At 40.2% G+C, this 17142-nt stretch overlaps 1 protein-coding gene across 7 annotated transcripts in view; it reads right to left on the bottom strand.

Annotated features, from left to right (window-relative positions):
* Positions 1-5302: 5302 nt before the first annotated feature.
* Positions 5303-17142, bottom strand: part of LOC148018038 (inositol transporter 1-like) — a 57811-nt gene continuing 45971 nt past the window's right edge. Inside the window, exons 2-11 of one of the 7 annotated variants that reach the window (XM_087661369.1) lie at positions 10061-10279; positions 9621-9950; positions 9208-9492; positions 8801-8950; positions 8642-8712; positions 8204-8539; positions 7149-7256; positions 6880-7074; positions 6385-6768; positions 5303-6296 (exon numbers count right to left, since the gene is read on the bottom strand). In XM_087661369.1, the coding sequence (XP_087517495.1) occupies positions 5808-6296; positions 6385-6768; positions 6880-7074; positions 7149-7256; positions 8204-8539; positions 8642-8712; positions 8801-8939 (1722 nt within the window). In that variant the 5' untranslated portion in view covers positions 8940-8950; positions 9208-9492; positions 9621-9950; positions 10061-10279 and the 3' untranslated portion in view covers positions 5303-5807. Of the gene's footprint in view, positions 6297-6384; positions 6769-6879; positions 7075-7148; positions 7257-8203; positions 8540-8641; positions 8713-8800; positions 8951-9191; positions 9984-10060; positions 10280-17142 lie in introns of those variants that run through there. The other 6 variants (XM_087661371.1, XM_087661368.1, XM_087661373.1 and 3 more) reach the window with 6 other exon arrangements.

Raw genomic sequence — 17142 nt, 5'->3', positions numbered from 1 at the left:
ATATATGTGTGTGTGTGTGTGTGTGTGTGTGTGTGTGTGTGTGTGTGTGTGTGTGTGTGTGTGTGTGTGTGTAGATACGTATATATGTATATATATATGTATACACACACATGTATGTATGTATGTATGTATGTATGTATGTATGTATGTATGTATGTATGTATATATATATATATATATATATGTATGTATGTATGTATGTATATGTATGTGTGTGTGTGTGTGTGTGTGTGTGTGTGTGTGTGTGTGTGTGTACATACATACATACATACATACATAGATATATATATATATATATATATATATATGTATATATATATATATATATGTATATATGTATATATATATATATATATATATGTATGTATGTATCAAAATATGGTCAAGCATAACTAACAATGCAATGACAAGTAAAACCTAAGATGATGGGGATTTGTGCAGATGTGTGTGTGTGTGTGTGTGTGTGTGTGTGTGTGTGTGTGTGTGTGTGTGTGTGTGTGTGTGTGTGTGTGTGTGTGTGTGTGTGTGTGTGTGTGTGTGTGGCTAATGCCTACCTTAGCAATAAATGAAGTAAAGCCTTTACTTAGTGGTCACTGAAACAAACTTTTAGGCATGACACTATAGGAGTAAATGTGCATGCTAGAGACAGACGTCCACTTGATAGATTTCAGCCCTCGATGCATTATGTCTTGGTTATAGATGCAGGCGAGCCTTTCACCACACAGCAGAAGTTTGTCAAGAATGAAATCAAGGTGGTGTAAGAGCAATTAAGGAATAGGTGCTCTCTTCAAGGTGGGAGGTCTTATAGATTGCATGAAGAAAATGAAGGGGAGTGTGCACTTATGGAGAGCTAGTAGGAGCACATCAAACATCAAGATCAATAACGTCTTTGAGAGAAATGGTTTCTTGTGTACCATACAACCTTAGGAGGGGCGCCAAGCTACCTTGTTTTGGATTCACTTAATAGAAGATCAAAATTTTGAGACAAGTTAACAACCTAAGGGTACCAAGCTATGGGCTACAAATGAGCTCACATCAAATGAACTAAAGGATAAGCCAAAAGAGAGCACCAATATGAAGGCAATTGGAAGGAAGGCAAGTGGGCAGTATGTTATGTAGGCGAGACTCTTGTTGAGCATTTCGAGGATCCCCCAAGAGGGCATCTTTTGTTGGGGTTTGATTTATTTTTAATTGTTGTAAGCAAGCTCTAAGTTGATTGAATTTGGATATTTAAATGTATGGTCCTAGTTCAATGTGCCTAAGAGGTGTTTTAAAGGACATTAGTAAAGGCCTCCCTTTGTGTGTGTATATGTGGAGAATATTGAAATCAAGAATAGGAATATTTACTAAGCACTTAAGGCTACATCTAAGTTACTAGGCCTTGGCAATGATATGCCAGCTTATCTGTGCACAGGTCATGACATGCAACGGGATAGGCGTGGCCTTCCCATCGAGTGTCTCAACACCGAACAACCCCAATGGGGCTGATGGCTCGTTTGCCGAGTTAGAGGATGGCTTTCATCTAGGGAAATCGAAAAAGAGATGCATGATTCCGCATTTAGGACATCTCTTATCAGTCTTGTCTTGATTTGCCTGCTCCCTTTCTAGGCAGTGCGAGGAGATATGTCTTGGGTGACCACAAGTCCAAGATGTGATTGGCTCTTGGGTCTGCCCTATCGATAGTCCATAAGGATTGCATTGCCCTCTTCATCATACGAGACGTAAGGGTGCATGTAAGGCTCTTTGTAAGGTGGATTTCAAATTAAACATCATTCAATTAACTTTCTCAAGGTAGCGATAGCCACTACAAAGGAGGTGATTTTCTTGAGTGTGAAGGTGAGCAAACTGCTTTAGTTAGCTGCAATCACCCCTTCTATTATTGTTGATGTGGAGGATGTCCCTAAGCGTCAGTTGTCACCCCCCCCCCCCCCAACCTTGGGGCCCCCTGCCCCTCCCCAAAGCATGTTGCTATATCTATTGAAAATAAAGAAAGGGGTAGTGGTGGCTAGGGACACACCAAGCAACAACAAAATTTTCTAACCTTGCCACCTACATGTTATTGTAAAAAGGGGAGAAAAAGGCTTGCATTTTTGGAGCACTAATTGCATAACATTTGGGTAAGCAACACTCCTTACTAGGCCTCAATTGCAAAAGGCCAAGCTAGCTATGAGACTTAAACGAAGGTCTCAAATGAGGTGCATCAAACAAACACACAAAGTAGGAAGGGAAGAGAAAGAGATATTGTTTACGAAAGGCCAAGGAAAGCTATCTATTGAGCTAGTCCTTGGCTAGCATTGAAGAAATTTGTAAGAACCTATTGGCTCGTTGGCTCTACCTCTCTCTTTATCATGTTCCTTAGAAGCTTCTCTCTACATGTCAAAAGCTCCAATAAGAAGATTCTCAGGGAGCTTTAATCCTCATACTCCATCACTCTACAAAAAGGCCTAAACCCTTCCCGAAAAAAAACAATGGAATCTCCCTCTAATTTCATAATAAAATGCTCCTCAAACTCAACCTCCTATTAGCATTACTAGCAAATGTGTATCCTCAAGTGTTTGTGTATACCGTCCTTTCTCAATCCTGAGTTAGTGTGATGATGTTTCTATCATGAGTTAGTGATGGAATCTCCCTCTAATTTCATAATATACAAACAATCTACAAATAAAGTGCTCCTCAAACTCAGTCTCCTATTAGCATTACTAGCAAATGTGTATCCTCAAGTGTTTGTGTATACCGTCCTTTCTCAATCCTGAGTTAGTGCGATGATGTTTCTATCATGAGTTAGTGTGATGATGTTTCTACCTATCCAATAGTACTATGTATCTCATGGGGAAGGTGGACAAATATTTATGTATGCTATCCTAATAATGCATCCCTCTATTGACACGAGCAAAAAATAGTATTTATACTTTGCCATCTTCATGCCAACCAGCTCTAGCAAGTGTACCTATGTAAGATTTATAATCACATTATTTGACCTGATAACTTAATTCTACTTTGTACAAGTGAAATCTAAGTATGGGCAATCCAAAGTGTACTACAACGCTAGTAGTACATCTATCTCTAATCCATATCCTCAACTATGACTATATCTTTTCATACCAACAATATCTTTCCACTCTACAAATTGTTTGGATGAAATAAATGACAATCATAGATATCTATATCTAGGTAGCTCCCATATCTTTTACCATCAAGTCTGATTGAAATTTGCCTCTATGACTACAAGTGCTGCTCTAATATCTATTCTAATAATCTCATGGGTTACCAATGGTTTGCTCCTTATCATGCAAGCAATCATCATCACTAGTGGCTTCTCTACACTCTTCCAAGTTTTTTTGCAATGACTCAATCCCCATATTGGAAATCCTAAAGTAAGACAGGTCACCAATGTATCAAACAACTACAATTCAATCCCACAATCCTAAAATTGGACATATACACATTTTGCCAATTGGTAACTTTTCTTTTCAAGGACCAAGAAAAAATCTAAAGAGAGAAAGATGAGATAATTTAGAGAGAAAATTAATTAATTAAAAATTGCAATGAAAATTTACACACAGCACAACACACAAATTTGAGAGAGAATTAGAGAACGAGAAATTCACAAAGAATGGGAAAAGAGAGAGAATTGATAGAAGGAAAACTCTAAAGGGAAAGTAATGCAAGATTTCAAAGAGTAACAAAAATTAGAGAGAGATAAATAGATAAGTAGGGTTTCAAAGAATAAAAAATTAAAATTTTTAAGATGATTATTTAGAGAATTTGAGAGAGAGAGAGAGAGAGAGAGAGAGAGAGAGAGAGATAACTAAAGAAAGAGAGAGGAGGGAGAGGGAGAGGAATATTTAGAGAAAGAAAGAGAAGAAAATTTAAAAAGAAAAAAATTGAGAGAGAGAAAGAAAAGCATATTAACATCCTTTAAGACACCTTAAAGGTAGTTGCAATCCACTTCAAGGAGCCATCTGCACAAAGAAACCCACTGCATGCACCATTGGTACCACAAACTATTAAACCCCAAATAAAACTTGGTACTTAGGATTTTTAAACTCCTCTATGATGACTTTGCCACCTTAATAAACTGCCTATATGCCTCTTCCTAACTACCTTCGTGTTGGCAATTTCACATAGTCACGCTTTCAAGTTGTATTGGTGTAAGTTCATATGTGTTCCACAGTTTAGTACCGTTAAAAATTAGATCAATTGCTTTAATACTTCAGCTGTTATATTTCATGTTTCCGAACACCAAAGTTGCTTGCTTGGCAACTTGCCATGTTACTATCTCCACTTAAACCCCTTTTCCTTCTAATATTGGCCTTAATTCATTCTCTAACCTATATAATTATGGGCATTCTTATCACTTTTCATCAACTAGCCCCTCGTGTTTCTTCATGCCATCCCTTGGGAAGGCCATCTATATGTACATGAAATGCGATCTTTTGTAATAGAACTTTATTAACTATTGAAAAGATGTTTGTCATATCTTGTTGAAATGCTTCCTTGTTTTGATTTCCTACTCGTTGATGTTCCTCATTTCTTATATCGACTTCCTTCTATACTTCTTGTACCTTGTTATTCCCTAGACTACTAGCATTTTTTCATTGGTTATTGCCACTATTGTTGCCAGCTTTCCTTCTAGTTCAATCAAGCACACAAGTGCTTTGGCAAGTGAGTCCAAAACCACATTCTAAATACTCCCATGAGCTCAACTCGCAATTTGGCTTGGGTGGTGATGCCACAACCATTGGGGAGGTCTTTAGGTTCATCTAGATATTTAGGTAACAACTTAGGTGTAACCCTCACCCCTAGGAGCTGCCCTTGCATCCTTGAGGGAGGTAATGAGGAAGATTAAAACCAACTCAACCCATCCAAACACACAAGCCTTTATATGGGGGGACTGTTGTGCTGAGGAACAAATGAGACCAAGAAAATGACGGAGACTATTGTCAAGGGAAAGAGAGATGACTACAATACTGGAAGACAGGAAAACCGGACTTTGGAGACATCCAGAAGACTGGAGAGAGAGAGAGAGAGAGAGAGAGAGAGAGGAGAAATACACGAGAGATGAGAGGAGAAATACAATTTGTGGCAAAGCAATGGCCTAGTGTTCCGTGCACGCTTCACACTAGTCGTCATGATTTTCAAACCTTTAATCATTCGCCCATGTAAGCATCTTCAGAATATTAGGAAACGCAATGTACACAAATCTGTTGAACTCTAACGCCAATTCAAATAGAGACTGCAATCAAATACTTCAACAAGATTATAGTACTGGCCTCCTATGAATTAGCAGGCTTTTCTATCATGCAAAACAGGTGCTTTTTTCTCACTGTAAACCCAGTATTTGTTTCAAATTATATCCAGAGTGCAGCACAATTCGCTGCATTCATGAGTTAAAAGAGGATTTTACCTCAGTCAATTGTCCACGAAGGCCTAGACATACAAGCCTGGAAATGTCTCGACTCCCAAAAGGGGAAAAAACAAGTTTTGTACATGTAACAAATGAATTGATAAAGTCATCAGTGTCCTGATCTTATGATCTCATGGGGTAATCAGTTTATCCGTCCATTTGTCTGCAATAATAAACTTAGGTGTGCACTCCTAAAATTAGTTGAATTCTTGGCTTCATTTCTGGCAATGCCGTAAATCTCATTTGGGACTGCAAGATACCCCAGTTTTGTTGCTTCTATGTGGTGCATTGACCACCAAAGGGGCAGTTCTGCACCGACTTGATTTTAAGATTACAAACACAAAGTACTCAAACTTCCATGGTTACATTTCCTTTACATGGGTATTGTTGATGATGTTTTCTAAGCCATGTTACCATCTCCACTGTTTATGGGAGTTTCTACTGTACGTTCCTCCAGATTGATTTCCTCCATTTTACCTTGCTTAAAAAGACTCTCTACTTCTTCAAAAGAGAGACCCTTAGTCTCAGGCACAAACATCCACACGAACACTGTGGCAAGCAATGCAATGACAGCGAAGACAAGAAAAGTATTCGAGGTTCCTATAGAATCTGTTAGTGAAAGAAAAGATTCTGAAACAATCAGATTTGATATCCAGTTTGTGGTTGCAGCTATACCTCCACACACACCTCTGTAAGCTGATGGGTAGATCTCTGAATTCACAGTCCATGGAACTGGTCCCATACCAGGAGAGAAGAAGACTATGTATAGAGACAGACCAAGTACAGACATCCAACCAAAATTGGTCGGACAAATATCAGTGTACCAAGTTCGAGACTGCTCTGTACAAATATAAGAACTACCAGACTGAAGACAACTACCTGCATTCATCTGCAACAAACCATCAAGACAGTAAATTAGTTTGTAGGTCAAAAGGTGTGATGTGTAACCATGATGTGCTATTTGAGAACTTGTTTACCGGATTTCCTTGAGCTGCACAGAACCCACATCCATGTTGCAAACAATTATTGCAGTTCCATGAGCTACTTGTTACATTAGCAAGAACTGAGCATGTAGCTTCAGAAGAAACAACTTCAAATGAAGGAGATGTGGCTGCCGACAACCAAAAAGATACAGATAACAATAGAAGTGCCACAATCACACCCAAGAGGCTTGAGAGTGCCAAACGTCTTCTTCCAATACGATCTATGAGATACATCCCTGCAACAGTGCCAAGTGCATTTGTACCAGCAACTATCAACGACAGCAGCAAAGCCAAACGATTGGAGGTAAACCCAGCCATTTCAACTATAGAGGGACTATAGTACATGACTGTGTTTATACCCACAAACTGCTGAAAAGCCTGCCAATGGAGCAATTAACATCAAAACCCCAGCATCTCAAAACAGAGGTCTCTTGAGAGACATTATGGATTATAATCAAAGACTTGAGTTTTGGTGGTGAACATGAATACCTGGAGACCAACCCCAACAAACAATGCAGCATGCAGTTCCTTCCTCTTGATCAGACTGAGATATCCCTCACTTTTCGAAGAGTTCTTGATTTCAAAATCTTTGCTTACTGCAGATGTTAACTCCTGAATCTCGTGTTCAAGTTGATTTTCTGGGTAGATTTTTTCAAGAATATGCACCGCAGCATCATACTTTCCCTAAAAGGTAATAAACATCAACTAGGTTGAAAATTCCATTTGATGCAATCATTGCTTAGTTTATCAAACCATACCTTGCGGAAAAGCCAACGAGGAGACTCTGGGAGAAGTAACATCAGTACAAATTGAATGACTGCTGGTACAGCTGATACCCCCAGCATCCATCTCCATGTTCCATAGACCTAGCAACATTTAAAAATGATACAGTCAATTTCACTTCAGGCTTTGTCTCAACACCACTTTTTTAAATGTTGAGGGAATTTTTATCAAATGCTCTGCTATTTTCAACATGTGAAGAGCTCAATGCATAAGCTTCTCAGAAAAGGAGCCTAAAGGCTCAAGAAGTCTAATGGCTGCTAAAGCAATGCTGATAATCGATCTTTTATTACCCCTCCCTCTCTTACATTGTCAAATGTCCATGAATGTTCATGTAATGTGAACTTCTCCTTGTTCTTTTCCCTCTTCCTAGCTATTGTTGAACAAAAGCTAAAGGTTATGTCAGATGCATAAAAATCAATAGCTCATTTTGGGGATCCAAGTTTACTTTTGAGTTGAAGAAAATTTCTCACTATATTGGGTTGAAGTCCCCCAACATCTCTTCAGTAGACTTTTAAACTCCAGAAACGAGGCAGACATGACAGATGCAAGGGAAGATAAGGCAGTGATTAGTGGCCTATGCTTGTTGTAAGAAGATGGTTTGAATATAACCAACATCCATGGGATCAACATATATTAGAGGCTTGGCCTTTGCATGGCCCCACACATTTTGGTTCCTTTACTATAAGGAGTCCCCCTAAGCACATAGGGCTACTCAAAACATAAGAGACTGGGCCTTTGCATGGGCCAGCACACTTTGTTTGCTCTGCTGTAAGAAGTCCCCCATGCACCTAGGGTCACTCAAACCTTACCCCAAGTGGAAAACGACAGAATCTAATCTAATCTAATCTAAGAACACCTTGCAACCACTTTAAAATGGTATCCTAAATGGGTATGCAGCGATTCAACCACTCATGTATGTGATACCTGAAATACACACACACAATAACCTAATGTTCAAATATTCAATCAACCTTGCAGATGATTGCAAGGCATTCCCAAGAATTCCGAACAGAAAAATTTGTGCGCTTACTTCAGTGAAGCCCAGATTCACGAGATAGGACACAAACTGGCCTCCAGTTATGTATAGTACAGTTGTGCTCACAAGGAAACCCCGTACATCAGACGGAGAAACTTCTGCAACATAAAGGGGGGCAGTTAATGATGCAATACCAACACCTAAACCAACCAATAGTCTGCCAAATATCAGGAGATATGGATCAGGTGCAGCAGCCATTACTACTGCTCCTAAGGTAAACACTCCATCAGCAATTAGTGTTGCTGGCTTGCGCCCCATTCGATCATTAAGAAATCCACCAACAGCTGCTCCAATGATGGCTCCAACAATAGCCATACTTACAATTGTCTCCTGTAGAAGTTGCAAGAGAGCTTGCATCAGCTGTCAATCAATTGACAGTGAAAAGACAATCAATATGCCAAAAAGGATTGACAAGAACTGTTTGACAGATACCTGGAGAAAAGTACTGCTATTCACAGCAGGAAACTCGTCCCTTATGTAGAGTAAAGCACCAGATATTACACCTGCAGATTGGGGGAGAATGCACTTGAAACATTGAAAAAAATCCAGTTAATAACATTTCCCTCAATTTGATAAGCAATCATTACTAACCTGTATCATAGCCAAATAGAAGTGCCCCAATACTTGCTGAAAGGGTCAGTTTAAGAATGTAGGGATGGGACCATATGCGAGTTCCTGCCTTGACTTCTGAACGCAACAGTGGAGCCTTGCTAGCTTCCAACGAGGCCATTTATTTAAGCACTGCAACAACCCAGTGTCAGCATGAAAGTAAAGATCTGTCTCAAAAGTTTTGAGTTAAGAAAGACAAATGCAGAATTGATTGCCTAGCTGGTTAAGTTTGTATTATTGGCAGCTATAGAAAAATTACTATGCAATATATAATAAAGTTTGCACAATGCTGCTCAGCAAAGAACAAAAGCCTGTACATGATTAGATTGTGTTCAGACACACACGAATACATGAATGCACTTGTCATCATCACCTATCCTACTACTAACCACACAGATGAGAGCTTTATTATGAGGCTCCTGCAAACTGATCTAGCAATCCAGCCCCAAAGACCACAGTTCCATGCGGCAGCCAATTGCAGGAGACCTGGTAGCTTTAATATCCTCCCAAAAAGAACTTGGTCTTGATGGCCATCATCAATCAGATCATGGGCTGCAATCCATAGTTACATAAGACGGCCATTTCCTGACTTCCCATCCCAGTGCCATCCCCCCACCATGTTAGGCCCCCTCTCATCACGATAGGGGACAAATTCCTGTTCCTGTCCCAATTCGCTGCAAAACAGGTCATATGCTGATTCATGAGGAGAGCAGACAATCATGACCAAGCTCCCAGAGCTTTTGCACTAACGGTCATATGACATTATATGAGGAAATACATAAGCACAGAATGAGTTTCCCACCTAGCCATGGTCTCTTTATAGAACCATGCTTGCCATGATTGAATCCCACTGTTTCAACAGGCGTACACCCATCCATCAATGGCACTAACCATCCAGTCACTAGAGACTCATCATGTTGCTTTGCTTCTTTTTTGCCATCAGTTGTACCTATTGATGCACTCTTTTGAAGTGACTGGATTAGACACTATCCTTCAAGGACTGGAAGCATACTGATGTCACTTGCATCAACACGGATTAGTGCCATAGAGGTGACTGTCCCACGGCTCGTTGTAGATTTGTTGCAGCTAATGAGACTACAAGCAGGGCACAAGATGCCAACGTTGAGGGGTACTGCAAGCACATCATTATTTCATTCTATAGGGCACATTGCTTACACAATTTGTTGAAGGATACCAATCAATTGTCGTGGATTGATATACAAATGGCAGTTGGATGTTGACCTTTGTACTAAGCAACCAATTCCTTAGCCATGAGAATCAAAGAAAAAACTCTTCTCGTGATGCGTTCACTTTTGTATTGGCTTCTATTTCCACAAGAGCACCATACAAAGCAAAGGCAAAGAGTACAATATCTTGGATCCAGGTAACCATGAGAAATTTCACTCCCAAGACGTTGCATTTCATCTCGAACCCTTGGATATGTCCAAAGTGCAACACCACCTGGAACAACAAAATAACATATTTAACATACATATGCTTAGCACGTTTTTAATAGAAATTGTTCTTTTTTCTTGGAGTGAAATGGATAGGCTGTTAGAATTTGCCAATTCTATGGGTAGTGCCCAATGTTTTAGTCAATTGGTTTGTAGTGTGAACACAACTACATTAATAAGTTGTGTCACCACTTCTAGAGTTGGTTCTAAAGTTAGCTCACTTCACTTGAGTTAGGGATAGGTCTAACTTACTTAAGACCTATTGTACTTTCATTCTGTCGTTCTAGCACTTGCATCTTTCGAGTGTGGACCTCATGTCCACTCTCTCTCTCTCTCATATTTCCAACACTAGACAAGTGTTGGAACAGCATTATTTTACTATTTATGTATTTCAGCATTAAGTTGCTACATTTAATGTTGGGCACAAATACCCAAGCTTCTACAGTTGTACAGCACTGAATTGCTATAAATTGCAAACTGGATGTTGTTTATACAATTTAGGCATATTTTTCAAGAAGAGAGAGAGTTTTGACAATTTGGCACTTACTACAGTATCTCGTGTTGGAATTTTGATACTCAATTGAGTACACTTTATACTTCAGCTTGGGAGTGTTTGACTGCTCACTTTGTGCATAAATTGCAGCAATGTCAAATCACGAAACCCGAGATCAGAGCAATGTTTTAAGAGTTCTCATGCAGGACAACAAGCTAAATAGCACCAATTATCCTCTATGGAGTTTTATGGTGTACAATCTTATCATTGCAAAGGATCTCTAGGATTATGTTACAAGTGATTTACCAAGACCGCGAGAGCTTGCTCCTCAAACACATCAACATGGTGCTAGAGGACAGCCAGCTGCTCTTGTGGTCGCTCCAGTTGCTGCCACTGCTCGTCCTAAACAGATCAAAGGAGATGGGACTCAAAAGATACACATGCTTTGTCATTGATTGCCTTGTAAATAAAGAGAGCCATCATACCTCATTACACTCATGCAAGTCCTTCAAAGCAACTTGGGATATTTGGGAGCATATGTTTGCAGCTCATAATGAAGCCAAAATCTCCTATTTACAGAGAGAACTCGCTAATGCACATATTGACTTGCAGGATATCTGTGAGCAGCTGTTGAACATTGATGAGGTTATTTTGGATGCAAAAATGGTGAATGTCACTCTGAACTCACTCCTTGAGTCTTATATTGGTTTCCACACCTCGCTGAATTGGGGGACCAGCAACTTCTTACTTTTGTGAAGTTGGAAGGTGTTACATTAATAAGGTAATTTATGGGAGGCGCAAGGGATGACCGTCCGGGGACCTTGGACACCTGAACAGGGTCAAGGGGAGCCTAGAGAGTAAGAGAGTCTAAGAATAGTAAGACTCACCTGAAGCGGACAGCTGGCAAAGGAAATGGGGAAAAGGAGCCAGCACTCATCTAGGCGAGGTTAGGAGGTGAAAGGAGGGATCACTCGTGCCATTTGAGAGACGCCAGACTTGACCGTCGTCAGGAGTTTTTTTTTCTACTTCTCATCATACTCGTCATCCATCCCACAGAAGGCCTCTTATTACAAGAGGAACAGACTCAGAGAAATGATGCTACAAGGTTGAGGGATGTTGCCATGCTCTCTAAATATAAGAGCAAGGGCAAAGTGAAGCAATTTGTAAAAAATCAGCAAAAGGCTAATTCGGGACACATTTCAAAGAAGGCTACCCAAGAGACACAGAAAACAAAGAAAAAGAGGGCCACTACTATAAGAAACCAAGACATTATATTGATGAATGTAGAAAAAGATTAACCAAGGAGAAGAAAAAGGACCAAATTTGTTTGCTTAGGAGATATCCACCACTTACTCTTCAAATGGGGATGCTACGACTAACTTTGTATAGGAGAACTATGCTTTCTTGACAAGCAATTATGATACATCCATGGCTAATATTGCATTTAATACTACTGAAACACAGCATACCATCACTTCACAGAAGTATTTGTTCACATCTTTGCATTCAGCCCCTACAAGGAAGCGTGTTACATCTACTAATAACAGCAATTATGATGTATGTGGCATTGATTCAATGTCGATCACTACTGGTTCAGATTTCATGCTTCTTGATGTTTTGTTTGTGCTTGGTATCACAAAGAACTTAATTGTCCAATTCAGCTTTTAATAAGCATGGATTTTACGATATTGTCAAAGACAGAGAAATGGTCTATGCTCTTCAATTGTCAAGTACCCTATATAAGGGTCTATTTTTGTTGGACACATATAAGAGTTCTCATGATGCTCTGATAGTTAACGCTCATACACCCACTATGCAAAGCGCGGAGCTTTAGCACGCTCGCTATGGTCACATGAGCTTTGGCAATCACATGACTCTCTAAATGTGTCAAATAGTAGATGCTTTGTCTACTTTGGATACTCCACCTCCCCATGCTTGTGAAGGTTGCATTCTTGGGATAATGCACAAACTTGCTTTCAAGAAGGATGGTGTCACGTGTGCTGTTTGAAAATTGCAACTCATACACTCTGATATATATGGTCCTATGAGGACTAGAGCACTTGGTGGTCATTTATATTTTGTTATATTTACTGATGACTACTATAGATACACTTGGGTGTATGATTTGAAGGCAAAATCTAATGTATTTATGCACCTCAAACACTTGGTGGCAAAATTGAAAGCCGAAATGGGTCTAAAGGATCACAATCTACGCATAGATGGGAGGGGAGTATATGTCTCATGCATTTGAGAAGTTCTTGCTTGAGCATGGCACTACACATCAAGCCAATGTGCGGATGACACCTCAACAAAATGGAGTGGCTAAAAGAAAGAATCGCAAACTCATGGAAATGACTAGATGTATGTTGAATTGTCAGCAGTCGTGTGTCTTGTGTGTCTATGTAGACACTTTAGATGGAGAGCACATTAGTGCATTTCATTTTGGGCACCTTTGGCTTTCCTTGGCGCCCTATTTAGGTTTTAGCCACTTTTGATTCCAATTTGCCTTATATATAGGTGGTTTGCCCTCCCACTCATTATCCATCATTAATCCTTCGTAATCAGCCAACCCTCCTCATTCTCTCATCCCGCTACTACCATACGGCACCCACACTGACGCATAGAGCTACGTGTTGGGGCTGACCGTTGCAGCCTTGTACCTTCAGCCATTGTACTCGCATTGTTCCTTCTCTCTCCTACATTCTCTCTTTGTCTTTTACTTCTCTCCATGTTCACTTCCCTCTTTCCATTCCGCACTCTCACATGTTATCGGAGCCACACATGGGAGCCGAAGATCTCAAAGAGGAGCATGCTATCCATGACAAACTAGCCAAGTGCCATCCACACGTACTGCAGCCCCTGCATTTGCCATCAAACAAGGCAATGCGACATCTTTCCAGCACACTTCAGTCTGCATTTGACAGGGATAGGCTGCATTCTGCTCCTGGGCAATCTCTACCTTGCTGGGTGGCATCCTACAAGCTGGGCAACCTGTTCAACAAGTGATCAAACTGACAAACCCTCATGTTTGCTGTGTTTCATGTGCAAGAGGGTTTTCCATGTATGTGTCCTCTCTGGCGGCTGTTTTGCCCTACATTGCCTACATTTTCATGTAGGCAGTCCCCCCCTACATCTGCATTTTGGATCTAGGAAGCCTCCTTTAAGCTGGGCGGGAGCTATTCAGGTTTGGTGGCACCTTTGCACACCAGGTGGCTTGTTTTCAGCCAAACTCATTCTTTTTTTGTGTCTCATATAGCTGATCTTTTGTGACTTGGGTGGCTTGTTCTTGGTGCTAGGCAGCCTCTCTGTCAAGACTGGAGCAGGTTAGATCTGCGTTTATTGCAAGTACTCCACTTTCGAGCACTCCTAGTGTCTTACCAGCCCCTAGATTGTGGCTGCGTTTACAGGTTGAAGACCTATACTCATTTGTGTTAACTGCTCAACATCAAGTTGTCTCTCTCACCTTAGATACTTCCTATCTACACTACTGCAAATACATCTTTTGTTGACCCATAGATCAACCAACCCCCTACAGGTGGAGAACATCCCAGTGGCAACATCTTTGTTTTCTTACAAGTATTTCTTGAAAAACATCTATGGCTGACATGTACACTTTGGGGGATTATGTAAACAACCTTCCTCCTCAGATAGGGTGGTAAATAACCTGATTAAGCACTACTTGCAGGTATTTGTATCCTTTTTCATTAATTTGTCCATATAATGATTTATTAAATTTGTTTCCTTTGCACTAATCAGATATAAAGAAAAGTGCATTGGAGCTGGCCCACTGATGAGTGGTCACAGGTTATGGTGGACCCACGCGGTGGGTTAGAGAAAAGATAGTTCACACTTCCACCTATATGGCCCGATTGGGCGCCTGTGATCAAAACTCACCCATATCAGGGTTAGACTCGCACACAGAAAGGATTGATACCTTGGAAGTGTGGGCTAGATCCGCCAGAACAGACAGTTACAATCAACAAGATGGCATGATCATGAAATGCTTGTACAATGTGCATGTATGGGCTGAAAGCTTGATATGCACATTTCTTTGCATAGAAAAGTCACATGAAGATTTTGATACCATTTTTGCGATGTACACAGAAAAAGCTTTCATATGACACCCATATTGGGGGAGTCCCTAAATTTTAGGAGCCTCGAATTAGCCTAAAAATTCTAGTCCTAAAAAAATAGGGATGTCATTCTAAAAATAGTAAATTCTGTACTCTGACTGTGCTTACTAAATTTGGTTGTTTCTATTCTTGACAGTATTCAGCTCAAAAAGGAAGGCCATAGAGAATAGACAAGTGTCAAGACACTTGTCGCACAAGTTTCCAAGTGTCCCACCACTTGTCACATCTCATGACATGTGGCTAGGACACTTGTCTTGTGCTACTCCACTTTTCCCTTTTGTACTAGCTCTTCCCTCTCTTATAAATAAAAGCTCGTTTTTCTTCATTCAGCATCATTTTTCTTTGCTGTAAACTCATTTACAGCACCCACAGATAGCCAGAAACTGGCCCCATCCATCCCCATCATCATCCCCCACTTCTCCATTATCAAATTCCTCCATATTCCCTCTTCTATCACTGCTGTTTTACAGGACAGCAAGCCTGTAAATTCATTACAGCACCTCCTTCTCGAGCTCTTTCTTCCATTTTAGCAACAAGAAGCAAGCCCTCTCCATGTACTGCTGATCAACGATGAAGAAAGGCTGATTTCCCCTCTTTCTTCTCTCATACTGTAAAGAAATCAATTCTTATCATTGCTTAATAGATAATGCATGTGTGTTTGTATATCTTTGCATGATCTTGTGAGAGTGAGAATTACTTCTCCTCACTCTCGGGGGGGAAGGAGGGGGGGGGGGGTGTTTGTTTGCCCATCTTCAACCCTCAATCTTGTCTCCATTACTTTTACATTTTCATGGCTGTAATTTTGTGAGTAATTTTCATTTTCAGCTTTAAGTGTTCATTCTCTTTTATATTAAATCTCGAAAACAAGTAAATATCATAATTATTAAACATACTACGTTGTTCGGGGCGTTTACAAAAAAAGGATACAAATTCTGTTTCTATAGAGTTCTGACCAGCCCAAACCCCGCCAAGCTATTTCTACCATGCAACTGACCTATTTATACCCTCTCAATCACTTGCCATCCTGATCACAATCGTCACACTAACACACTACCTCGGACTATCACTACTTTGCCACCTTTCCAACCATGTGCCACATCAATCAGCAACCTACCGCCCCATCCCCAAATAGTCTTAAATCAAATCCCATTAAAAATAATAATACTTTATTTAACTTCTAAAAATAAAAGTGTTGGAATTGTCATTTCTAGCAAGGCTCCTATTGCTACTCAACTACTCTTCCCAAGCATAACTTGGGTCAAATTTTGGCCTTTTCATGAAATTCACCCAACTTGGTCTAGATTTTAACAAAAAGTTTAAAGTTGTGATCAATTTTTCCAAATTTTTAATCAAATTGAAGAAATCTAGCACCGTTCATCAATAAATTTGCAACTTCCACCAAATTGGTCGAATTTAACACAAGTGTCAATCCCACCTCTCTATCCGCATCCGACAAGCTGAATGGGATGAACTACCCTCCATGGTTGTGCATGAACTACCCTCCATGGTTGTGCCGCATGGAGTGTCTCTTCAATCACTATGAACTTTGGGATTTGTTATACACTCCCTATATCCTAACCTACCATGGATTCCCATGATGGAGTGACCTCGGATTTAGCGGCTTTATGTGATCAATTAAATCCCAAAGCTCGCTCTTTTCTCTTTTTGAGTTCCAACGTGGTTGCTAAATCCTAATTTCTATAAATTAGGATTTACAACAGAAATTCCTTTAACAACCACCAAATTTCATTGAGATTTGCTCCAAATGGCTGAGATCTATTGAGATTATCAGAGAATGGGTTGCAAAAGGTGAGAGAATGCTGCAAAGAAAGAAATTCCTGAATTTCCACGCGGGAAGCCCCTAAGAATTGTTGTTGCCTTACTTGATCAGCTTAGAAGTTATCGCCTACTACTTGGGAGTGCCAAAATCATAGAAACAAGAAACAGTTGTTCTGGCCTGTAGGAACGGCCTAACGTGTTCTAAACCCTCCAAGGAGATGAAACCCCACGGAATGTTCCCTACCATTCCCGTTCCCTGTTTGAAATGGCCATTCCACGCTTGCTAACAAAAAATTATTGTTTTTTCTATTTTTTCTTATTGCTTATGTTACACTTCTATCATCTATTCATCCATCTCCATAGCCTAATGTGCACCTGCTAATCTCTCTCTCTCTCTCTCTCTCTCTCTCTCTCTCTCTCTCTCTCTGTGTGGCTAAAGTTTCAAAGTGTCAAGACAAGCCACAA

The sequence above is a fragment of the Lygodium microphyllum genome, chromosome 21 (genome assembly GCF_053477565.2).
Source record: "Lygodium microphyllum isolate KBCC chromosome 21, Lygodium_microphyllum_v1.1.10, whole genome shotgun sequence".
NCBI classification, from domain to species: Eukaryota; Viridiplantae; Streptophyta; class Polypodiopsida; order Schizaeales; family Lygodiaceae; genus Lygodium; species Lygodium microphyllum.
Note: the sequence above shows the minus strand (reverse complement) of the source record. Positions and strands in the feature narration are given on the sequence as shown.